General features: G+C 59.5%; 1 protein-coding gene across 1 annotated transcript in view; it reads right to left on the minus strand.

The window, feature by feature from the left end:
- NAV1 (neuron navigator 1) overlaps positions 1-24536 on the minus strand; it is a gene marked incomplete at both ends in the record, with an annotated part of 207225 nt that overhangs the window by 71000 nt on the left and 111689 nt on the right. The window contains 2 exons of the mRNA XM_082860446.1: positions 5201-5566; positions 9984-10086. Coding sequence (XP_082716572.1) covers positions 5201-5566; positions 9984-10086 — 469 coding nt within the window. The remainder of the gene's footprint in view (positions 1-5200; positions 5567-9983; positions 10087-24536) is intronic.

Consider the following 24536-nt stretch of genomic DNA (forward strand, 5'->3'; position numbering starts at 1 on the left):
AATGTCCTGAGCTGCCACCTAGGGCAGCCGGCAGCCAAGCCGATGCTGTCCGCGGCATCAGGCTCTGGATGTCACCCTGCGAGGACCGGGCAGATCAGTCCAGGTGCCATATTTTTAAGAGGATCATTGACAACCTGAGAGCTTCCAGAGGAGGGTAACGAGGACAGGTGGGATCTGGAAAACTGGGTCATTTCAGGAAGTACTGAAATGAGTTGGGGACTCTTTCTTTTGTAGAGAAGAGACTATCTGAACCATCATTAAGAACACGTTGAAATGTGTGGATAAAGACTTCCGCTTAGTCTGTTTTTCTCAGATGACAACATTTGAATCCACAGGCAGAAGTGAAGCAGATTTCAGGTGAATACTTAAACGCTTTCTTGTAATCTTATGCGATTTGGAGTGGAATAAGCCCCCCCTGGCACTGTGCCCACCCAAATCAAGGCTGAAAGATGCTGTCGGGGTTACTATGAAGAAGATTTGTTAACTTCATGGGAAGACAGACTAGCCCCCAAATCACTGAGAAGCGTCAGAAAAATACGGCTTCCTGAGGTAGGAGAGGTAGGCCGGGCATGAGACTTGGAATTTGTATTTTTAAAAAGCCCCAGCAGCGGGCTCCCCTGGTGGTGCAGTGGTTAAGAATCCGCCTGCCAATGCAGGGGACACGGGTTCGAGCCCTGGTCCGGGAAGATCCCACGTGCCGTGGAGCAACTAAGCCCGTGTGCCACAACTGCTGAGCCTGCGCTCTAGAGCCCGCGAGCCACAGCTACTGAAGCCCGTGCGCCACAACTACTGAAGCCCACGCGCCTAGAGCCCATGCTCGGCAATAAGAGAGGTCACCGCAGTGAGAAGCCCACACACCGCCTTAAGAGTAGCCCCCGCTCGCCGCAACTAGAGAAAGCCTGCGCGCAGCAACAAAGACCCAATGCAGCCAAAAATAAATAAATTAATTAATTAAATTTTTTAAAAAAACTAAAAAAAGCCTCAGCAGCTATAAAACTCTTGGAGAAAAACATTGGGGAAAAGGTTCATGACATTGGATTCGGCAGTCACTTCTTGGCTATGACACCTACAGTGTAGGCAACAAAAGAAACGAGAGACAAACTAGACTTGATTGAAATGAAAAACTTTTGTGCATTAAAGGGCACCATCAACAGAATGAAAAGGCAACCCACAGAATGGGAGAAGATATGTGCAAATCATATGTCTGATAGGGGATTAATACCCAGAATATATAAAGAACTCCTACAACTTAACCACAACAACCAAACAACCTAATTAAAAAATGGGCAAAAGCCTTGAATAGATATTTCTGCAAAGAAGACATACGAACGGCTAATAAACACATGAAAAGATGTTCAGCATCTCTAGTCATTAGGGAAATGCAGATTAAAACCACTTCATACCCATCACGATGGCTGTTATTAAAAAAACAAACACATGGAAAATAACAAGTGTTGGCGAGAATGTGGAGAAAAGGCAGCCCTCATGCACTGCGGGTGGGGATGGAAAATGGTGCGGCCACTCTGGAAAACTGTATGTGGTTCCTCGAAAAAATTAAAAATAGAGCTACATATGATCTAGCAATTCCACTGCTGAGAATACACCCGAAAGAATTGAAAGCAGATGCTTGAGGAAATATTTGTACACTCATGTTCACAGCAAGCAACCCAAATGTATATCAGTGCGTAAATGGATAGACAAACTGTGGTCTGTATATACAATGGAATATTATTTGGCCCTAAAAGGGAAGGAAATTTCGACTGCTATCACACGGATGAATCTTGAGGACATGATGCTGAGTGAAATAAGCCAGTCTGAAAAAGACAAATACCGTGTGATTTCCAGTTCTGTGAGGTCCTTAGAATAGTCAAGCTCGTAGAGACAGAAAGAGGAAGGGTGGGGTGGGGGGCTGGAGAGGGGGCTGGGGAGTCAGTGTTTAACGGGTGCAGAGTTTCAGCTTGGGAAGATGAAAAAGTCCTGGAGATGACGTCAGTGATGGTGACACGGCAATGTGAACGTAATTACCACCACTGAACTCTTAAACTTAAAAGCAGTTAAGGGCTTCCCTGGTGGCGCAGTGGTTGAGAGTCCGCCTGCCGATGCAGGGGACACGGGTTCGTGCCCCGGTCCGCGAAGATCCCACATGCCGCGGAGCGGCTGCGCCCGGGAGCCATGGCCGCTGAGCCTGCGCGTCCGGAGCCTGTGCTCCGCAACGGGAGAGGCCACAGCGGAGAGAGGCCCGCGTACCGTACCGCCAAAAAAAAAAAAAAAAAAAAAAAAAAAAGCACTTAAGATATTAGCCACATATAAAACCAGATTTTACTATAATTGTTTAAATATATAACTTCAAGCATATGATGGTTTTAGCAGCTGCATTCCTTTCCGCATCCTGGTTTGTTGAGCTTCAGTTTGAAGAACCTGCCTTCCCTGAGCTCACCCAGATGGGCAACCCGGAATCGGCCAGGCATTGGGATGGAGCGGGGACGGCTGATTCCGGACTGAACAAGGGCTTCTGGGCGATCCCCCATCAGGGGATGGACGGAGGGCACCGAGAAAGCCTCGGGGTCACTGCCATCCTCCACGTCTCACCGGGATGGCCTGTGACTGTGTCAGCTGGGGTCGGGGGGATGGGGGGAGCGAGAGCCCGGCGGCGAGCCTCACCCGTCCTGCTCGCCCAGCGCTGACACTTCTGAGAGTCGGGAAGTGAATGGTCATGGGCAGTGGCCAACGGGGAAGGGATGGGGTGTCACTGGTAGGTGAGAAGGGAATAGCCCTGCCTGTCTTATGAGTAGGAAAAGCAGTTTCCTTAGGAGCAGGACGGTTTTCTAAGTTACAAAACCTGGATGGAAACCACAGTGGGAGAGGGAGGGCCAGAAAGGGGCTGGGCAAGTGCGGCTCAGGTTCCCTGGAACCCAGGATGCCCTGCTTCTAGTGAAAAAACACAGCACTGTGAAAACACATAACTGAGGAGTGATTGGTTATATTCAAACTACTGGGGGTTATAAGTGGATTCCCTTCAACTCTGACTGCTTAAGGGCATTAAAAGATGGGTGTGTTGACAGTGCTGGCGGGGATGTTAACGCCACAGCCCCCTTAGAACTGGCTCGTTGAGAGTTGCTGCTAATTGCAGACTGACCGTAAAAACTCATGTGAAATTATCTTGGCGCCAGCACTGCAGTTCGCAGTGAGGACCACTTTGCGGGTATCGCCACTCTGTTCTGTGTTCCCTGCGAACCCCACGCTTCCCCAGGGCTGACGGGCATGAGTGCACAGGGAGGGAAGGTCCCATCCATGCCAGTCTAGTGAACTCTGCTTTTGCACTGATTCCGGAGCACACACACTGTCCAGAGGAAAGAGGACAAAGACAAGGTGCTAGAGGCCGACTAAAGGGCGTCTTTCCTGGCTCCCCGGCCCAGCACTCCGTACCCACACACCCCTGAATCTATGCCCCCAGGATTGGCCAGCTGCTGCTACATCTGTCCTTGCTGGCGATCCTGATGGGGCTGTGCTGCACTGCCCAGTCCCTGAGGGCAAGCCTGGGACCCTCAGGGGGCAGGAGTCCCTCCCCTCCTTTAGAGGATGATTTTAACGATAATAGTAACAACAACAATAGCAATAAAAATAAACTAACACGGATTGAGCATTTACAAAGAGCCAGGAATTATCCCAAGCACTTTATGTAATTAATGCATTTAACCCTTACCATCACCCTGAGATAAGTTCTATTATTATCGACAGACAAACCGAAGCCTAGAGAGCTTAAGTGACTCGCCCAAGCTCACAGCCGGTTAGGTGCCAGAGGTCCCACCACCTGCTTCAGACTGGGGTCTCTCCAAAGGCAGAGTCCTGGACGTGGGAGCTCTCTGCCCTGTCCAGCTGGGCGATGTCAGAGGGCAGGGACCCAACACTTGCTCGGAGGAGAAGGGCTTCCTGGGCAGAGGCTGTGCAGAGCAGCATCAGATGCCAGGCTCTCCTCCACCTAGCACAGCCTCTGCACCCACGAGGAGCTGGACAACTGTCTCCGGCCCCAGCCCCACGCGGGCGGAGCTGACAAGAGGTGGGCCGGCCCCTGCGGCTTACAAGAAGTAAACAACCCCATTCATGAGTCAGTTGTTTTGCTCCAAAGCAGCCTGTCATCGGGACAGGCCCTGCCAGGTCCGGTCCTCCCGGTACATCCCTGGGGTAGCCTGGAGCTCAGCTACCTTCCACTCCCTTCCAGTTCGAGCTGTTTACTGGGGAGAGGTAGTTCCAAGGGGGGTGGGAGGGAAACTGCGGCTACCCGTGTGGTCCCTGGGAGGGTCCAGCAAACCGAGAAGGGCGAGTGGAGGTAGAGCCAGCCGGAGATGCCTGAGAGCTTCCAGAAGCTGTGCAGTGCTCTGGTCTCAGCTCTTGGACCCTGAAGTCCCTAGCAATTCTTTCTTCCTGTCCTCTCCCCTCATGTCCCAGACTGCGCCCCCCCGCCGCCGCAAGCGGCTCCACAAACCCAACCCTGTCTATGGGGCAGAAAAAGATGAGAAGAGGAAGACGGGAAAGAAGGGTTTGACGGAGGGTGCCGCGTCTGGGTCAGACTCGGAAGTTGAAGCGCTGGCAGAGGTTTGCACAGGAAGAAACCAGAGGAGGAGAAAGGGGGCCAGGGTGGGGTGGGGACAGGGGTTGGGGCCCAGCGTTGGAAGCAGAGCTAGTACTGCGCTCCGCTCTCCAGCGCTCCCAACACACGCCCTTGGCCTCTCTTCTCAGTAGTCCCTCGAGGGAAAGGGACCCTGTCACCCTGACTCTCAAATAGGGAGGTCAGGCTGTCCCACGTGCACGCGTACGGCACAAGAATCCTCCAGGGCCCAGACCACCAGCGGGTCGGGGGCAGAGACCAGGCGGAGGGCGGGGCTGCCACAGAATGACAGCTGCAGCGGCCAATGAGGGGGCACCTTCGCTGACCAATCAGCTCCTCAGACATCGCCCCCCCACACACACCCCGCCCAACCTCAGCAGCCTCGCGCGACAGCCCACACGACGCGCCCCCCCCCCCCCCCACTGGCTCCTTGTCACAGAACAGCTTCCTTCCCCGGAGCGAAGTCCATCCACCCTTATGGGATCCACGTGCTGCGCTGTCCGTGGTCCCCTCGCCCTCCCTGGGGTCCATCCGCCCTTCTGGCGTCCGCGCACTGGACTGTCCTCCCCCCAGCTGCCCACGGGCCGCTCCTACCCGGTGGTGATGTCGTCGTCCTCCGTCATCGTCTTGCCCATGAGGTCGCTGTCGCTCATGTAGCCGGACTTGAGGTCCACGTCGTCTGAGTCCAGGGACTCGACCAGCTCCAGGCGCGAGATGTGGCCAAGCTTGCTGGGGGAGCGCATGGGCATGGTGTGCGCGTAGTGCGCGCGCTCCCCGTGCATGTACCAGGAGGGCGGCCCCTCCGAGCGGCAGCTGCCGCCCACCGACGGCGCGTCCCCGGCCTGCAGCCGCGGGCTGGACTGGCCGTAGCGCCAGGAGAGGGGCGACGAGCGGTTGGACAGGCTGGACACACTGCGGGGGTTGGCGTCGTCGCTGTCGTAGCAGGTCATCTCGAGGGAGCTGGGCGGGTGGAAGGGCACTGGTTACTCTCCAGTCCAGCGCTCTGAGCCCGGTCCTCGGGCGGCTGTAATGCCTCCCTCCACTCTCCCGCCCTCCCGCCTCTGCCCCTCTGCCCCCCTGCCCCAGCTCCTGGGCCTCCTGGAGGCCTCTTAGGGTGTATGTTGCCCTGAGGTGTGTCAGCTCAGGTTGTCAAAGGAAGAGGCCGGTGAGCGCTAGGGAAGGAATCCCGTACACGGTAAGGGCACAGATTTTATAATATGACCTGGGTTTGAATCCTTTTCTACTGTTTATGAGTCAGGAGGCCGAGGTGAGTCATCAACCTTGGCAAGCCTCCATCCCCTCATCTGTCAAATGGGGATAAAACTATAATAGCCACTTTATCATATATAGAGTTGTAAAGACCTGACACAGTGCCTGGTAGACAGAAGGTGTGCAATGAACGGGAAGGGCCCCACGAGACCTGGGCGGGGGGGTCACCTGAGAGTGGAAGGCCTCGATCATTCAGTTTGTTCAGGGGGTCTAGCACCTCTTTTCTGTTAGTGAACTCAGGGCTAGTTGCTTCCCAAACCAGAGACAGCAAAGTCAGGAGTGGGGTGTGGAGCATGTAGGTCCCCGAAAGACTAGCCCCGGCCAAGGCATGGGCATCGGGAGAAGCAGTGGAACCTCAGCAGAGGACAGAGCGGCCTTAGCCGGACAGAGGGGAGAACGTGGGAAAATGGACGGAGCGGGTGAAGCCTCAGGCCCTGCTCGGCCAGGCCAGGGAAGCAGGTCAGTGCTAGATGGCCTGAGCCCGGGGGTCTGGAGCTGGGGAAGGAGATGCCTCTCTCCCTCAGGGGCCAAGGTGGCTGCTTGGACAGGCAGAGACCCACAATCCCCCCCCAGCCTAGCAGATCAACCACAGGTGGGGTCTCAGTGGCTTGGCCTAAGTAGAGCCAGACAGGGTTGAATAAATGAGATGGGATCAGTGGGCCAAGAAAGCTGGGCGGCAAAGGGAAGCTGGGTTACAGAGCTCAGGAATCTCTAATCTGCAAACACATCCATTTCTTAGTCACTCTAGGGGGTCAAATGGAGGGAGACACTGATTTTTCTATTCTTGTTTTTGTAAAGTTCCTTGAAAATAACAAAATCCTCCAAAATTGTCTCTGTCAATCCTGAGAAAACAGGGTTTTATCTTTTGATCAGAAACTGGAGGGAGCTGTATGGGCCTTGACTGTGATGGTGGTCCCTGCAGAAGTCCTGTGGGTGAGCAGGGGGCCGGGATGGGCAGGGCAATCAGCGAGCAGACTCCCTGGCCTGGTCCACACCCAGCTTCTCCCCTTGGGACTTCCTGTCTATCCTGTGTGTGGTACCCTGGGTACTTTCCCTTTCTAGTGACTCGGACCTCAGGGGGAACGGCAGTTCCCTGGGTGCTTGTGGTCCTGGGGGGCGGCGGGGGCGGCCTGCCTCGCTCACCGTGGCGGGTTGCCCTCTGCACACCCTGGCGGGTGCTTGGCACTCAAGACCGCATGGGCGGGGGTGAGCCCAGGACGGACGATCAGGCGAGTTCTCGAAGTGAGACTCAGTACCGGGCCTTGTGCAGCAAGCAGGGGCTTAGTAAAAACAAGCTGACCGGGGCTTCCCTGGTGGCGCAGTGGTTGAGAGTCCGCCTGCCGATGCAGGGGACACGGGTTCGTGCCCCGGTCCAGGAAGATCCCACATGCCGCAGAGCGGCTGGGCCCGTGAGCCATGGCCGCTGAGCCTGCGCGTCCGGAGCCTGTGCTCCGCAACGGGAGAGGCCACAACAGTGAGAGGCCCGCGTACCGCGCAAAAAAACAAACAAACAAACAAAAGCCGACGGTGACAAGGGGGCGAGGAGCAAAAGGAAGAAGCCAGTGACGGCCCTGGTGACAGGACGATGGAGAGCTTCAGGGGAGCCCGTTTTGTAGCAAAACTAGCGTCGCGTGTGGGTGTGCCAAGTGCCAGGTCCCTCGGTCCTGTTCCCGGCTCGCGGCCTCGACCTCACTGCTCCCCTCTGTCCCCAAACACACCTCCAGACACCTCTGAGTCGGTGGTGGAAATTCTAGCTCAAACTTGGGTCCTTGATTTCCAGTCCTAGATCCCGCCCTTCAGTCTTGCTTCTCTCTGGGGAGGACGTTTTATGGGGTGGAGGGCATGGTGGGCCTGGAGCGGGTTGAGGGCGGAGTTCCACTTCCTCTCCGGCTGCAGCTCTCTGACCCACACTCTCTCCTTGCGGGGCAACAAGCCAGGGAAATAGGGGAAGTCAGACAGGAGGAGAGGTTTCTGAAAAGGAACTGAATCTAGAGGCAGCCTGTCAGCTCCAGGGTGAAAATAACCTTGCTGGACACACTCACTGGACTGTAAGCTCCTCCAGGACGGAGCCTGTGTTTGTCCTGCACTCAGCCGGCCGGGCTCTCAGCTCGCTGGACGCAGAAGCCACCCTGATCCACTCGTGAGACTCTGGCCTGTGACCCCTTCTCCGGAGCCCCCCGCTGCCCCTTCTCTAACTCAGGGCGTGTGTGCACATCCTGTCCACTCCCAGGGCCGAGGGAAGGGCTGATTGATGGAAAGCACTTTAACAAGTAAAAGGGCCGTAAAAATTCAGGGAATCATCGTTTTGGCTATCAACGTGTGAACCAGGGATAATATAAACCGAAGCCTAAGACAGGAGGTGGCTCTGGGTCCACAGTAAACAGAAAAACCAGCTTCAGGGCTCTTGGTTCTTTTTCCCATAAAGGGAGAGAGAAGCCAGAGGCCCGAGGCGCTGCCCACACACCAGTCAACTTTATGCAAAAGGCTTCTGGCCTTCCTCTTCCCACTCTGCCCCCAAGCAGAAAGCAGCAGAGCCTGCCTGGGGTCAAGGTGCCTTAACGTGGAGGTCTGGGGGCTCAGAGGTCGGGGCACCAGGAGGCTGGGGGGCTGGGGGCTCAGAGGCAGGGGAACAGGAGGCTGGGGGCTCAGAGGCAGGGGAACGGGAGGCCGGGGCTGCTGCGGCTGCCCTTTCCCTGTGGCTGAGTCATCTGGGGTGTGACCCTCTCAGGAACGGAGCTCTCACTGCCTTCTTTGGCATGGGGCTGGCGGGTGATTTGGCGCTGAGTACCGTTCCAACAACTTCCCTGGCTGGGGGAAGGAGGACGTTCAAAATTTCACCCACTGGGTCCTTAAAATGGTCAGCCGAGCCAAGCCAGACCCCTGTCCCACCTGGGTTCTGCTCAGGGCTGGGGGGGCTGGAGGCTGGACACAGACGTAACGGGACCTGAGTCCCAGGGCCTCCCGGAGCCCCACCATCCACTTCTTTTCTCAGCCCTCCCTGATCACATCCCTTTCATCACTAGTCGGGGTCCTGCTGGCCTGAGCAGAGGTAACCCCAGAGAGAAGAGGCTTTGCTTCATCATGTAAAATGTTTTAGATGTCTGGGAGCAAAGGGCTGCGTGTCCAGACGGGATGGGGCCGGGGAAAGAGTGTGGGAAGGAAGGAGGAGGGAGTCTCAGCAGGGGAACCGGAGCCGATGGGTGGGAGCCACTGAGGCCAGACTTCAGCTCCACTTCATAGTCACAGCAACCCCACGAGGAAGGGATGGCTGAGAGGTAGTGAGTTCTCTGTCACTGGAGGTATGTAAAGTTGGTCTGCATATAACTTGGCCACACACTTGGGCCAAGAAAAGCCCTTTTCGCACTGTCCCTAGATCCCAACTTTGCTCTCATTTTCCAACCCCAGGAGATGGGGAGGAACTGGCTTCCAGGCCCTTTCTCCACCTTCCTGCTCCACAGCCCCCAGGATTTCTCAATCCTGGCTGTTTGCTCTCTACCCCCCGGGGTGTAGCCCGGCCCTCTGTCCCCCTTGGAGCTGCCGGCATGAGCTCATCAGGCAGCCCAAGGAGCCAGTGCGGGAAATTCTGAGTCACAGCAGAGCCTGAGGCCAGGACACCGGGCAGGGAGATGCTGCGGGAGGGGTCCTGGTGGGGGCTGCGAGGCTCTCAGGGGGCAGGTGGAGGGGGTCTGTGTGGCATGGAACCTGGGCCACCGTGCTGGCCAACGGCTGAAGGGCAAGAAGGATGCTGGGTGTCGGGAAGGGCATGTGGAAACTTCAGAACAGAACACGAGGGTAGTTAATAACCCCTGTGACCACGAGGAGACGGGCACCCAGCAGGGACACGGATGTGGGAGACCACAGCCTGAGCCCCGTGGTGGCTCCTGCTTCCCACCTCCCTTCCAGTGATGCTCCAGCTTCATGAAACGAAACCTAAGTCTCCAGCAGCAGCAGACACCAAGCAAGGCCACACTCCTCCTGTGGACGCATGGACGTGGCCCCGGGGGCTGAGCGCGCACTGCTCAGACGCCCACCGACCTCGCACGCTCGGGCCAAGGTCGCAGGCCCTGCCCCCCAACAATGGGAGGAAGAGGGGGCAGCTGGCTCTCACCTGTGTGTCACCTGGGACCCTCGCAGGCTGGACATGGTCTCCTCCAGGTTCTGTCGTAGATCCAGGACATTCTGCACCGTCCTCTTTCTCTGGGACTCCGGATCTAGAGTGGGGAGAGGAGAAGCTGGATGAGTGTAGAGGAGTTACTGCTGGGCCGGGAGGTGGCAGGTGACCATCCCCAGGGGAGCGGTCCCGGGGGCACGAGGGTCTGCCTCTCAGGCCTTCCTAAGGGCCCTGGACATGCCCTGGAGTCCTGACGTCCCAGCCCTGGACGGGGGCTGCAGGCAACGGCCTTCAGTGTCCTCCCAGAGCCCCGCAAGACCACCCCAGCCTGGCGTCACTTTGGGGGGCCCCGCTTCTCCCGGCAGAGGCCCCGGCCCAGGCCCCGGAAGGTCTGCCCGAAACCCCGTCTCTGGAGATGTGTTGGTAGATGTTTAACAACCGGCTCTCGTAGGTGCGAATGCCCAAATGGATACTGCTGGCCAGTTTCTGGGGTATAAGCACCCCGCTGTGAGGCTGCCAACGTGATGTCACCGACCCCAGAGTCAGGGGGAGGGGCTGGTGTGAGCCAGCCCCAGGCTGGGAGCGTCTGCTGCTGGGGTCCAGGGGAGAGTTTGCCCAGAGCCCCCGAAACGCTGGCGGGCAGGGGGCAGTGAGCAACCATCTTCCAGGGCACGGGCTGAGCACAGGGCATCCAGACCCCAGGCCGGCGGTGTGAGCCCAGGTGAGGCTGTGCGGGTGCAGCCCCACCGCAGACCCTGCACGATCTGGGTCATGGAACCCAGCCTTGGTCTCCAGGCAGGACTTTAGCCTGGACAGAGGAGACTCCACCACAGCACACAGAAACGTGCCCCATCGCCTTCCCAGGGTGGAAACATCCGAAAGCCTGAGGGTGCCGAGCATGGAGAGACTCAGGGACTCTGCCCTTCCCTCCGCCAATCCACCCAGGGCGCCTCCACGAAGCAGACACCACGGTCCGCCCTGCTCCACGGCTTAGCGGGGACCTGGGACACACAGTCACCGAGTGCAGGCAGATCCCCCATTGCGTCCCTCAAAGGCACAACCCGTGGGAGAGTCACAGACCCACGGAGATGACAGCAAAGCAACGGGGAAAACCCCAGAGCTCTGACCCCGCAGGCTACCGGGCCCCCGATCCGGACCCTCGGGGGCCCTCCCCCACCCAGACCCAGCAGGAGGGTGCAGCTCTGTTAGCTGCCGAAGGGGACGTTTCTGAGTCCCTTCAGGGGACTTTTCCCCAAGACTAGGTCCGGCCGGCTGGCAGGCCGCTGCCCTGCCTGTCTGGTCGGCGAGGTGAGGGCTGCAGGAAGCCTTCCTAGAGCCTCGGAGGCACCTTTCCATAGAACCGGCTCCACGCGGAGCCCAGCCACCTCCCTCCCCTGGGGGCCTGGGGGCAGCCGGCAGGGAGGAGGGCAGGTCTCCTCGCGCAGCACGCCTGGGGGTGCCAGTGCCTGTTTATCCTGGCAAGGGTCACGTGTGAGCTGCTCCGTGGCTGTAATGATGGCTTGGTGTGGAGAACAGACAGGGACCCTGTCTGTGTACGCATATTTTTAAAGTTTGCTCCTAAAAGGCCTATATGGGGACCAAGATGGGGGGGGCGCTCCTGGGCCAGGGCGATGCTTTCCATGGGTTTGGCAGAGGTGAGGGAAGAGGTGCACACGACTCCGAGGGGTGAGTGTCCCCGAGAGGAAGGGACCAAGGGTGACTCGGAGACCGTGTGTGCCAACCCCAGGCAGGCATCAGCGAGGCGGGGCCTCACAGCACGTGGGGGAGCTCTGTGCTGCTGCCCCATTTCACGGAGGAGAAACTGAGCCTCAGAGACAGGGTCCCACGCCTCGCATGGAGCACAGGGCACAGTCAAGTCCAGGAAGCAGCTCACACTTCTTCGCATCGATCCCAGGGCATCTCGGCATTGCCGGCACCAAGCCAGTGGTGGCACAGAGTAGGTGCTCGGTGACCGTCTCTAGAATGGATGGACGAGACCATAAAAACACATAAAAAAAGAATGGATGGATACGTGTCCCATTAGGAAAACGTCTTTCTTCCACAAGAGTCCTTGGAAGTGACTCAGTCCAACACGGTCACAGGAGGAACGGGAGGCTGAGGTCAGGGACGGGGGGCGGGGGGATGATTGGCTGGAGGTGCAGAAAGGTATCAATGGGCAACATGTGGCAGCAGGCTGCTGCCCCAGGTGTAAGTGGGCATGTGGGGGGAGGCGGGGACAGAGCTGGGACAGAGCTGGGACAGAGCTGGGACAGAGTTGGGGACAGAGCTAGGGGGCCTGGCTCTGCTCTCTGCCCCAAGGCCTGCAGAGTCTGCAGACGTGCCACCCCACAGCTCCCTCCGAGCCCCAGCAGCGTCCCCTGGTGGCCATCTCGGGCATGCCACCCTGCTCGTCAAAGACTCAGCTCAGGTGCAGCTGGTGGTGAGAATCTGGCTGTGTCCACGTTCTCAGGTGACAGGCCCATCTCTGGGGGTGCAGCGGGAGTCCCAGGACAAGAGGCTGCATGGAAGGGAAGGCCTCTGTGGCTCAAGGAGCTGCAGACCCTGTGCCTAGGCTGGGCGTGGGGGGGAGGGGGTAGGAGGGCAATTTGATATTCACATCCCTGACCCCAGAAGCAAGTCTTTAAATTTTTAGCTTTAAAATATGAATAAGCTGCATTTGCAAAGGCATTCAACCCCCCACCTTACCCACCTCTGACCCCCAACCCATAACAAGCTTCACCCTTTTCCCACCATCTCCGCAGGGATCAGAAATGGGGTGGGGAGGTAATCTGGGGCACACGTGACTTTGTGACAATGTTTTGTTGGCTGAGTCATGATGCCTCCATGCGTCTGTCAAATGTCAGGTCTGGGTATGGGGGAGAGGCTGGAGGAAATAGAGCGGCGGTGGGGGGAGCCCGGGGGCTCCTCTCTGGCCCCCGTGTGGGACAGGGACGCACTGAGGACACTCCCAGTCTATGCGGTACCTTCGTTCAAATGAGGAAAAGGGCCCCTCCAGTGTGACTCAGCTCCCGCCAGGGTCCTCGCTGTGGCCACAGAGCACCTCTCCCCTGGGCTGGAGGCCCTGATCAGGACACACCTCACAGCCTCCCTCTGGAGGCCTGGCTTCTCAGCTCCTGCAGGACAGGGTCCACCAGCAAGAGGAGGGCGTGGCGCATGCCTGAGTGTGCATGTGTGCCTGTGTGTGTGCGCGTGCACGTACGTGTGTGTGAGAAGCAGGGCTGGGGGGAGGCAGGGTGGGGATCCCAGCAGTCACGGGGTGACAAGGAGGTGGGGCGGGGAGCACGAGTTGTCCTGACTGCTCCTCCAGGCCGCACCCTGCAAATGGAGCGGCCGGGAGGACGTGTGTGCTCCCTGAGCTCAGAAGACGCAACAGTCCTGCAACCCAGCCGTCACCACGGTAACGCACAGTCGCCACAAACAGCATCCTCCCAGCACGCGCGGGGGCGGCGTTCCTTATAGGAGACCACAGAGAGCCTGCTGTCTCCATCAGGAGTCCTTGGAGTAAGGACCGGCCCCCAAGGAAACCTGACGTCAGGTGCGCAGGTGTGCACACACACACTCGTGCAAATGCACCCAACACCCACTCACTGAGTGTGCACCACGTGGTGGGCTCAAGACTAGGCCCTTCCCACGTCTGTGTGACTCCAAAGCTCTGTTCTTTCCACGACAACACAGGGCCTTAAACACGCACACACGCCTCCAGACACACACCTCCCCAGGGTCCAGCTGGCAGTCTGTGGAAACCCTCACAACAGAATCACGCACACTCCGCTCTGCTGTCCCAAAGACGTGTGCACGGAGACAGTTGTGTGGCCGTGTCCCCTGCCGCAGGTGTGGAAGGAAAAGACCAGGGCACAGGGGTCACTGGAGCTGGAGATGGGGCGGCACCCCGGGAGGCTGATGGCAAACAGGGTCCCTTCTGCTCTGGAGTCAGAACCAGGGAAACAGGCTTCTGGAGGGCGAGACCGTGAACGGTCAAGACCCGGAGGGGGGGAGTGCCGTCGGGTGGTGCGGTAGAGGGAACGCAGAGCTTGAGGCAGCAAGGCCAGGGGCAGGTGCTGGCCATGCCCTCCCAGCATGTCTGACCTGGAGCGAGGCATCTCACCACTCCTCTGAGTTGTCCGCTCTATTAAAGGGAGAGAATAGCGTACCCGCCCGGTGGCACAGTCGGGAGAATTAAAGAGCTGAACCAGGTGCTTGGTGCCCAGGAGGTTCTCTGCATGAGGCAGCGCTAATGTGTCCAAAGGTACAGCGGGGGCGGGGCGGGCAGTGGGCACACCCAGACACCTGCAGGTGGCAGTGCCGTTCCTGCAGGTGCAGCTCAGGTGGACCCCACCTTCTCCGCTGGGATTGGCTCCCACGTGGAGGGGTCACCAGTGCACCTCCCCCTGCACTGCAGCGATGGTACATCTTCATCCCCAGTCCCTGCGAGCCCGCCTCAGTCATGGGAAGTGCTGGTACTCACGGCCCTTCTTCGGCCTATGATCTGAAACCTGACATAATGGGCACGAGGATAAGGACCCCAAGAGATTTAGGGGCCTGCAGGAAGGAGGAGGGACTCAGCAGTCAAATTTCCCCAAGTTCTGTACAGCTTTAATTACTGGCTGACAGGTGAACCGCTGTAACTGCCTGCTGAACTCTTAATTACTTGCACTGCGTCTCGGAGCGCATGTTCAGTTTAGCCCGGGGCAGGGCCTCCAGAGGACTGCATCTGTGTCCAGCCTCGAGACTGGCTCCTGTTCTGAGTGGCTGCACCAGGTGGGAACCGACAGGAATGGAAGTGGCTCAAGAGAAAGATTTTCAAGTCCCGGCATTTCAGAGCTCGAAAGAAGCATCTCGTGAACGGGAGAAAAAGCACATCGCTCCAGCCCAGAGAAGAAAAGCTTGGGAGCGTCACCAGGTGGGGGGTGGCAGGCCCAGTGGGCTCCTGGCCCAGGGCTCCTGCACCAGAGGCCTTGGACTGGCCGCTCTGTGTTGTCCTAGGGTCGATCGGCACGGAGGTGTGTCACCAGCAGGGGTGACTGCTGCATAAACTAACTGAGACAGTACAGAATAGATCCACCTAGAAATCCAGGCTAAAGGACCTGGGACAGGCAGGACTAAGCTTCTCACACACACATACACACCCTCTCTCTCAACAACTCCGAAAATGAAAAAAAAAATCTCTCCTGACCCTATTAGATCCCAAGGGTAGCATCCAAGTCTTCTCTAAATTCTAAAATTCATCACAGCTTGGGCTCCCAGTACACGCAGGTCAAATACCATGATAAGAGCCAGTTACAAACACAAACTTCTCTCTGACAAAGTGATCTCCGGCTCTAGCCAGGGGTCCCCTTCCCAAGCAACATTTAGCAGGAGATCCTTGGGGGTCTGCGTCACCACACAACAACCAGTGTCTGCGGACGGTCGTTCTGTGTGGACACGCAGCCCCACGTCTCTGGGAGGCTGACTCATTTCTACCCCTCTCCTCTGCTCAAGGACGTGATCTTCAAGGTCCAGCCCGGGCGGGCACCGTGGGCCCACCCCCGGTCCCCACATACGCCAGGTCTCCGCTCACGGCTCACAGGTCATACCAGGCGGGTTCTGCGGACTCTGAAAGCCAGTAACCCTGCCCTAGATGGACTGCCAGGGGCAATGGCCTCCGCGTGAGGCTGGCACGGGGCTGAAACCGCAGATGACAGGGCGCTGCACACAAACCTCCCTGCCCCCTGGCAGAGCCCAGCAACCCTCCTTCACCTGCAGCCACTCCCCCACTCCTTTCCTCACCACCTTTCTGAGCCCAGAGGCCCCAGAGAGAGCCCGGAGTGATCCTCCATGCAAGAGGCTCCCCCCTTCACCACCGTGTGGGCGGGGGTAGTTTATTCTTTTACTAATTCCGTCGTTTCACTCGCCCCCCACGTAAGTCACAACACCGTGGGAGGCGGGTGTCACAGGGCCCTGCAGCGCGACCAATCCAGTGCTTCCTGCTGCCGACGGCTCCCGGGTCTCCATCCTTGCTCCGGAGAAGCCTGAACCCTCTCGACCAACGAGTGCCCGCCCGGAGCCCAGCAATCAGTGGCCCCAGAGCACCCAGGAAGGGCCAGGACGACAAAGCAAGGTACCGGCCATGTGCTTGTGTGAGGCGAGGAAAGGAAACCAGGAGGAGCCAGAGAGGAGGGGCCCGAGAGGGGGCACGAAGGGTCTCCCCTGGCCCAGAATCACCAGGGAGGGGTCTCTGCAGATCCCCGACAGTTTTCATTTTGCTTGAGTGAGGAGACTTGGCTCAGAGACCCTCAGCGACTTGTCTCCAGTGGGCACTGGGCCAAGAGGAAGTGTGAGGCGGGGTGGAAGATGAGGGCGGTGGCTCGGGGCCAGTGGAGAGTTCCCTCTTGGTTTCCCCCGGGCACAGCTAGGCGGCTGTGGGGCCTTGGGTAAGCTACCTCCCCTTTCTGGGCTTCAGTTTCTCTGTGGATTAAATAAGCGAGTTGGGGCTGGGCACACCCAAGGCCCGAACCAACTCTGACAGCCTGTGCGGCTCTGTTGTTGGCTAAAGCCTGTAAAAGAATCTTTCCTCCTCCCCGACTGTGCTGAGGAGGCAGGTGCCAGGGTACCACCCACAGAGGCTACGACTCAGCAGCTTGGAGACGGGGCCCAGGAATCTGCATCGCCCAAGCCCCCCCTGTGGGTGACGCGGTGCGGAAGGCAGCGCCTGGGAGATCCAGACGCCTTGCTGCAGGCCGCCAGAACAGGCTGCCCATCGAAACCAGGGCTTCCATTTCCCGATGCCAGGCCGCCAGGCGGTGCGTCCTGGGCCTCCAGCTCAAGTCTGCTCCCTTGGCACAAACGCACTGTCGCTTCCCTGCGGAAGTCCACTCCCGCATCCCCAGGCCTCACCTGGGGGCCCCCTCTGTCCCGCTTCTCTGGGGATGCCCTCCCCAGGCCACCCGGCCGCGGCCTCACCGCGGAGACGGGCCGCCAGGGGGCGCTGCCGGACGCTGCCGCAGTGCTGCCGGGCAGGCAGCGTCGGCTCCAGGATCTGGGCGGGCAGCGCCCAGACGCTCTCCTTCCCTCTGCGTCCTGCTTATTAGCACAACCCCCTTCGCCTGGCTCTGCGCTCCGGGGCTGACATCCTCCCTGACCCCATCCTCCTTGGAGAATGGCCAGGGCTTTGCAGCACCTACTCTGGGGAGCCTGCCCGCTGGGATAGAGGCTGCAGGGCCTGGCTTCTGGGCACCCGTCGGCTCCACTCGGCAAGCCTGGACGTGGGGCTAGAGCTTCGAGAGACCCGGCTGGCCTTTCTGCTGCAGGCGCTGCAGACGGAGTGCCTCTGGGGAGTGGCGCAGGCTTCCCATCCCTGCTCTGGCCTCACTTCTGCTCGGCAGAGTTTTCAGGCAAAAGCTGGCCTGATGAGGGAGGAGTCATCCCCGCCACCCCGCATCGTGCCCAGCCCCGCCCTTTCTCGGGGGAGTGGCCGCCTCTCTGCAGCGGGCGAAGGGCGGCCCCCACGGCCGGCCGGTCAGCCCGGCTCAGCCTGCACTTGGAAGAGGGCTTGGACAGCGATCCTGCCACAGCTGCTTCTTTACGTCCAGCACCGTGTGCCTCAGAGAAAGACTTGCTGGTCCAGAGCGGCCAGCGCCGAGGGCTAGGGGACCCGGCGAGGGTGCCCGCCTCCAGCTCTGTCTGGAGGGGTGCCGGCCTGCTGCTTTCTCTTCTGCCTCATTTCCCTCTGATCGTTAGGTTACAGGGTCAGAGAGTGGATTCTTGACGTACTGAGCCCGCCCTCATTTAAAGACCTGAACTCCAGCCTGGGCGCAGAGGGCCAGCCTCCTGCCGACGACGGCCTGCTGGCCTGCCTCGCCGGGGGACGCGGCCCCCTTCCTGACAGGCCCGGCTCTCCGGCCCTGGAACCCTCACGGTGTACTGGCAATGTTCTCACAGTGATGCGGCCCAGAACCTTCACGTGACACCCGGCTCCAATGAAGTCGCTGCTGCTGGGAGCGGAGTGGTTGTTATGGCAACAGTTCTCACATTAGCAAAGACCATCTGCAGGCAGAGGGGGGGAGGGGAAGGAGGAGGCTGCGGGAGGGCGAGGGCTGGGCCCAGGTGTGGGCGACAATTGGAAGGGGCCCTGGGAGACTTCTGGTTGTGAAACTAGTCATATTAGTATCGGCTAACTGGGCTAAGTCCTCCGGCACCTGCCAGACACGCTGCTACGGACTTCTGCTTTGTAGCCCATGTAACTGTCACAACAGCCCTTTGAGATGGTCCAGTTATCACCCCCATTTTACAGCTGAGAAAACTGAAGCCCAGAGAGGTTAAGTAAGCTGCCACAGGCAGTACAGTCAGGATCCCAACCAGATGGTCTGATTCTAGAGCTGTTATTACCTGCCGTGACTGCGGCCATGATCCGCAAACGGACATAGGTATACAGTGTGTTTACAGAGCGCTAACTCACACAGCGTAACAGTCACCCTTTGAAAGGGCTCCATTCAGTGGGTTTTACTACCTCTGTAGAGTTGTGCAGCCATCGCCACTATCTGATTCCAGAACATTTGTATCACCCCCAAAAGGAACCCCAGACCCACTGGCAATCTCCCCTTGCCCCAGCCCCCGGCAGCCCCTGATCTACCTCCTATCTGTGGATTTGCCTATCCTAGGCACCCCACAGAAATGGAATCGTAAACACGTCGACTTCTGTGATTGGCTTCCTTTACTTTCAAGGCTCATTCCCGTACCATGTGTCAGTACTTCATGCCTTTCCGTGGCTGAGTCATTTTCCATTGTATGCGTACACCCTATTTTATTTACCTCTTCATAATTTGATGGGCATTCGGGTCATTCTTGCCTGTTTTACGAATAAAACTGCTATGACCGCTCATATCCAAACCGCTACATGGACATCGGTTTTCATTTCTCTTGGATAAATGCCTAGGAACGCGACACGGGGTCATACAGTAACTCTGTATCATCTGAGGACCCGCCAGGCTGCCTTCCGAAGCGGCTGCACCATCGTTCCCACCAGCAGCGCGCTAGGCCTCCGACCTCGCCACGTCCTTTCCAACACTGGTTACTGTCTGTCTTTTTATTCTAGCCATGCTAGTGGGGGTGAAGTGGTGTCTCACTGGACACTTAATTTGCATTTCCCCAATGACTCACGCAGTGGAGCATCGTTTATATTGAAATTAACTAAAATTAAATACAAATTAAGACTTCAGTTGCACCAGCCACACTTGAACTGCTCAGGAGCGCCACCCTCATGCCGGCTGGTGACCAGCACAGCAGAGAGGGGGCAACTCCATCACCCAGGAAGTCCTCCCGGGCAGCGCCGCCAAGCCTGCAGGCCTGGTCTGCACTGGAATCACGGCTTTTCCATAAGGTGTTCGCCTTCGCTGCACTTCGAGTTCAGCAAATCTACTTGACAAATGGGGCCCACCTTGAGGTTTGCCAGGCCCAGAGTGAGTCGGACAGAAAGCTAACAGAGCACAGCATCCGAGTCAGTGGCAGCCGGGGTGAGGGCGGGCTCCCCCTGCCCTGCGCACTCTCGCTCCCCCTCCCACCCGAGTCCCCAACATCACTGCCTTTCCCAGGACCTACCAGTGGCCAAGTGACAAGAGGCACTGCCTCTGAAGGTGCCAGCCTTGCTGGGGGCGGGCGCCTCACACGTCAGTGCTACTGGCTGTAGGCCCCCCGGACATCTCCAACCCGGACCTTCCAGTCTCCTCTGTAGATTCTGCCCCCCTGGCTCCCAGGGAGGGGCCACACCACAGCGAGGGACAGTCAGGTGGACAGGCTACCACTGGCCTTGAAGCCCCAATCGCTCCCCGAGAAGCTGCTGGCGTCCCCACACAGGGGCCTGCGGCCGACAGCCAGCACAGCCGTGGGAACTTAATCTCCAGCCTCACTCTGCTCACCTGTAAAATGGGACGATGGCCCCGGGACAATGGCGACTGGGCTGCGGGTACAGGGCTGGCCAGCCTGCGTGCCAGCGTGGAGGAGGGTGGATGGTAACACTCATCACGCGTCAGAGCTGGCGGGAGCCTCAGAGGCCATTTGACAGAAGGAAGAACTGAGGCCCAACGGGGTGGCAGTGACCTGGTCAGGATGTCAGAGCCATGCTAGGGGACAGGGGAGGTGGCCAGGCCTCAGGGAGGATTCCAGTGGGGACAGCTGGGGGCAGGGCATGGCCATGCAGGGCTGCCCGAAGGGGGAGGCCCTCTTCTAGCAGGCTCTCCACTTCCCCCGGCCCGGTGAGAACATCTGCTTCCCATCAGACCTGTGCTCCGCCTGGTCCGGCCGCCTCCCCGGAGGTTTCCCATTTCTGAAAAAGCCTTCTATGTCACCGATCCCCTCGACCCTCTGCTGCCCCCCCCCACCCCCAGGGGGACCCTCAGGCTCAGTCCATCTGCCACCACCGCCTCCAGGGTAGCCCCACCATCCACCAAAAGGACCAGGCTTAACAAAGGCCAAGGCGCCCCCCCCGCCCCCGAGGTTGGGCACAAGAGCAGTGAGGCAGGGAGGCTCATTTTAAAGGCGGCTTCTGATTGGGGGTGCAGAGAAATCGGCATAAACCTGAAGAGGTCTGCTGGAGCCACTGAGGCGCAGGCAATATCCTCTGAGGCGGGAAGGGAAGGGAACGGGTATCTACTCAGTGCCTCATGCGCTGAGCACGGCACCAAAGCCCGAATGTAGTTACCCCCACTTTACAGATGCCGGGCTCAGAGAGGCCGCTTAACTTCCTAAGATCACACAGCTTGTGCAAGTGGCGTAGTAGGAATCTGAATCCAAGTCTGACTCTGAAGTCCATGCTTTTCCCAAAATAAATTATAACTGACAATGAGGACAACGGAGCAGGATATGCCCAGAGGCCCTTCCTGACCGACACGCTGGGATGGGGCGCCTTACAGGTCACAGGAAGAGGCCCCTCCTGCTCTGCTCTGGGAACGCACGAGGGCAGGGCTGCCAGGAGGCTGGGGGAGTAGGCCTCGGGCCAGGCCAGCGTCTCTCTACCTCCAGGACTTGGGGCCGCGGCCAGTCCCCTTGCTGGCAGGCACGGTCCTGCCCAACACTTCCTCGAGGGACCCCTCTCTCCCGCTGGGCTTTGTCCCAGTTCTGAAACCTGCGGGTCATCTGGCCTGGGAAGAACCTTCCTAGAACGTCTGGCAGGCAGGCTGTGTGGCCCGCTTGCCAAGACCGTGGCTGTGCTCTGGGCCATGAGACCCTCCGAGCTCCCCGTCTCCAGCCGGGAGCCTGGGAACCTGCTGCAGCCAAAGCACAGCTCCAACACCCTCTCCCTCCCCCGCGGCCCACCCCCCCCCCCCGCCCCCGCCCCCGCCCCGCCCCCAGCAGCCGGCCTGTCCCTGGAGAAGCCGGCTAGTCCCTATACACTGCAAGGGTGGGCTTCAGAGCTCCTGCACAGCTTCTTCCGGGCCTTTCTGGGCCTTGGATTCTGCTTCTTCAAGAGCGGTCAGCCGGTCCCCACAGCCTGATGCAGGGGGAGGGGAAGCGAGGGATGAGCAGGGAGGGGCTCATGCGCGGTGCGCCGCAGCCCCTCCTCCGGGAGGACCAGCCTCAGCTCCCCGCCTGGTCCCGTGCGGGGCCGGGGCGAGGCAGGGGCACTCTGGAGAGCCTTGGACCCACTCAACGTAAGGCCAGGGAGGGTCAGGGAGAGGCAGTGGGGACACCGGGCCTTCTTTCAGCCTTCACCCAATCCCCCCAGGGCCGGGCTGCAGCCGCTGAGCGGCTTAGGACTGGTCACCACTTGAATGGAACCAAATTCCCAGGGAAAATGCCCCTGGAGAGCGTCCCAAGTCTGTGCGCTATGAGGACACACCCTCCCGGTGGGGAGCCCCGGCTCTTCCCCACACCCCACGTCCCCACTGTGTGAGGGTTCTCGGAAGAACCCAGCAGGCCTTCCTTCTGCTGGAGCCTTCTAGAAGGGCAGAGATGGGCGAGCGCTGAGCTGAGTGAGGTCCAGCTTGGGCCAGGAACCACACTCAGGGCTCAGAGGGCGGCGGGGGGAGGCCAGCCTGTCTGCAGGAGCCCTCGCAGCTGGAGGCCGGGGCTGGGCAGAGAGTGGGTGCGGGCAGCGGTGCAGAGAGGCCCCCTCAGGGGGGCCAGTGTCCTTTGCTTTCATCCTCCCCCCGGTGCAAGGGAACGTCCTGAACCCACCAGGCCAGAGCAGGAGGCCTGAGTGCAGAGAGGCTGGGGCCGGGCTGGGCCTGGAGGGAGGGTCTCCGGAGGAGAGGGGGGACCAGGAAAGTAAGCCCCAAGGGCCTGGCCGGGCTGGCCTCCTGGAAACATGCAGGCCCTCTGGCAGAAATGAGCTCGCCTGTCCCTCTAGCGTGGAAGCAATACACTTAACGTGTATTAAGTGCCTACTGCGTGCCAGGCCCCTGCGCGGTTCTGATGCCATTTAAGCCCTGTGCCGACCCTGTGAGGTGGACGCCAGGAGAGCAGGTTCTGCAGCGCGGGGTGAGCCCAGCACCGCTCTGGGGACTGCATCCCGCCCATCACAGACCTTCAGTGATAAAGCACCCCACAGAACACAGGGCCCGGGGAACACGGACCCCCTCCCGGTGGCTTCTAATGTCTGTCAGCGGATGGACCTGTTCTCAGGGACGTGATTCTGACGGCCAATAAAGACCACCATCCCAGGGCTCGTCCATGGCCTGGCTCAGCCTGCTGGCGGGCCAGGCCACCATCTCCTTGCAGATGACCCCCAGCCCAGCGAGGGCAGGAGGCCCCAGCAGCTGGTGAGCCCTGCCCCCTCTCGGGAGTCATCCGTTATTAATGAGACCGAGGGTGCAGAGGGCTCGCCCCAGGCTCAGAAGGAGGGATGGGAGGAGACATGGGGGTCAGCCGTGCCCAGGTCCAGCGCCAGTCAGCACGTCACTGCTGTCTCCTTCAAAGGACAAAGGGAGCCCCTGGCCCTCCGCCTTCCTGCCCGGTGCCCTCACTCCCCATTACAGCAAGCAGCTCCCCTCTGTCCCCACTTCTCAACGGGGGTAGCCCAGTGAAGACTTGGGGCTCTCCGTGCTCCCACGGCTGGTGGTTGCCATGGGAACAGCGGTCCAGGGCTCCTGGGGACCAGGGTGAACAGACTTGACTGAATTGATGTCTGTGCGTCTCCCCTCCCCCATGGGGGAAAGAATGCAGCACAGGAGTGCCAAGCCCAGGCCGGAGGCTGGGGAAGGGCTCAGGTGGCTTCAGACAGACCCTGCTCCCACCCCACAGACCAAGGAGTCACAGGCCACGCCATCCACGCCACGTGAGACCTCCGTGCCTCTCAGATGCCATTCGAGTCCTCGGCCTGGCGTTCAAGGCCCTCTAGGGGCGGTAGCCCGATTTTCCACCGTTACTTCCTAGCCTGGGTAGAAGTCACTCGTCCTGCCCTCGGGTCCCTGCTGGGGCCCAGGCAGACTTGTCCACGGCCTCTGCACCCCACTTCTGTCCACACCTCTTCACTGTCCGCCTCCAGGGCAGAGACCATAGCTCTCCATCCCAAACGCCTAGCACCTGCCAGGTGTGGCAGGTCCTCCATAAAGCCTGCCGCACATACGTCCTCTGCCATGCCTGCCCTGCCTCAAGGGACTCTCGGGTTCACAGAGGGGCAGGGAGGCAGCCTCCTGTCCCCAGGTGCCCCCAACGGCCGGCCCCTCCCGCACTGCCGCCCCATCTTCCTGGCTCGGGTCCTCCAGGAGGCTTCCACGCCAGCCCCGCTCCACTCCCCACACACCTTCTGGATTCCTGCCTCCGCCTCAGGAGCTCCCCCTCTACCCTGCTCCCACCCACGGGCGGGCTTCGAGGACACCCCACTGTCCCATCACACTCGGGGCGCTTGCCTTCATCTCCCTGCTCAGACACAAATCAGAGGGAAACGGCTCCCCTAACACCATAAACGCTTTCCGTGGAGCTCAGGAATTCACTCTGAAGATTGTCCTGTGTTTTCCGGGCCACTACAAACTCCCGTTACCCGGGAGCCGCCGTGATCCTCCCTGGGAAGGCAGACATATATTTTACTGGACGTACAGCTCTTTAACACGCACTGAAGAAAAGCTCCAATAAAACTCTCTATCCCAGACTCGTGAAGTTGGGGCTCCAGGGACCCCTTCCCTGCAAGGGTCCCGACAGCCTCCCAGGGCCGGCTCTTAGGCGAGGCTCCTTGGACCCCCAGGGTGCGGTCTCCCTGACATAGCCCTCAACTTGCCGTCACCCGGCTGCTTGGGGACACCCTTCAGCTGTTGCCGTGTCCCCTCTGCACCTCAAGGGTCCAGAACACGGGCTCATCAAGCAAGCGAGTAAGCCATGAGCCAGCAGGGAGGAGAGAGGAGGACCTGGCCCCTCACGGCTCCACGCCCAAGAGGAAGATGCAGCGCAGGGGACATGCAACACGCACGAGTGAGCCGGGACTAAGAACGGCCGGCGCGCTCCGTTCCAGGGTCTTCGGGTGGGTACACTGCTCCCCGATTCTGCAGTTAGAGCCCAGAACGTAGCCAGGGAGGGCAAAGCAGGTGACGTCTGAGGCTCCAACTTCAAACAAGGGAGTGATTT

Source organism: Leucopleurus acutus (genome assembly GCF_964270905.1).
Source record: "Leucopleurus acutus genome assembly, chromosome: 2".
NCBI classification, from domain to species: domain Eukaryota; kingdom Metazoa; phylum Chordata; class Mammalia; order Artiodactyla; family Delphinidae; genus Leucopleurus; species Leucopleurus acutus.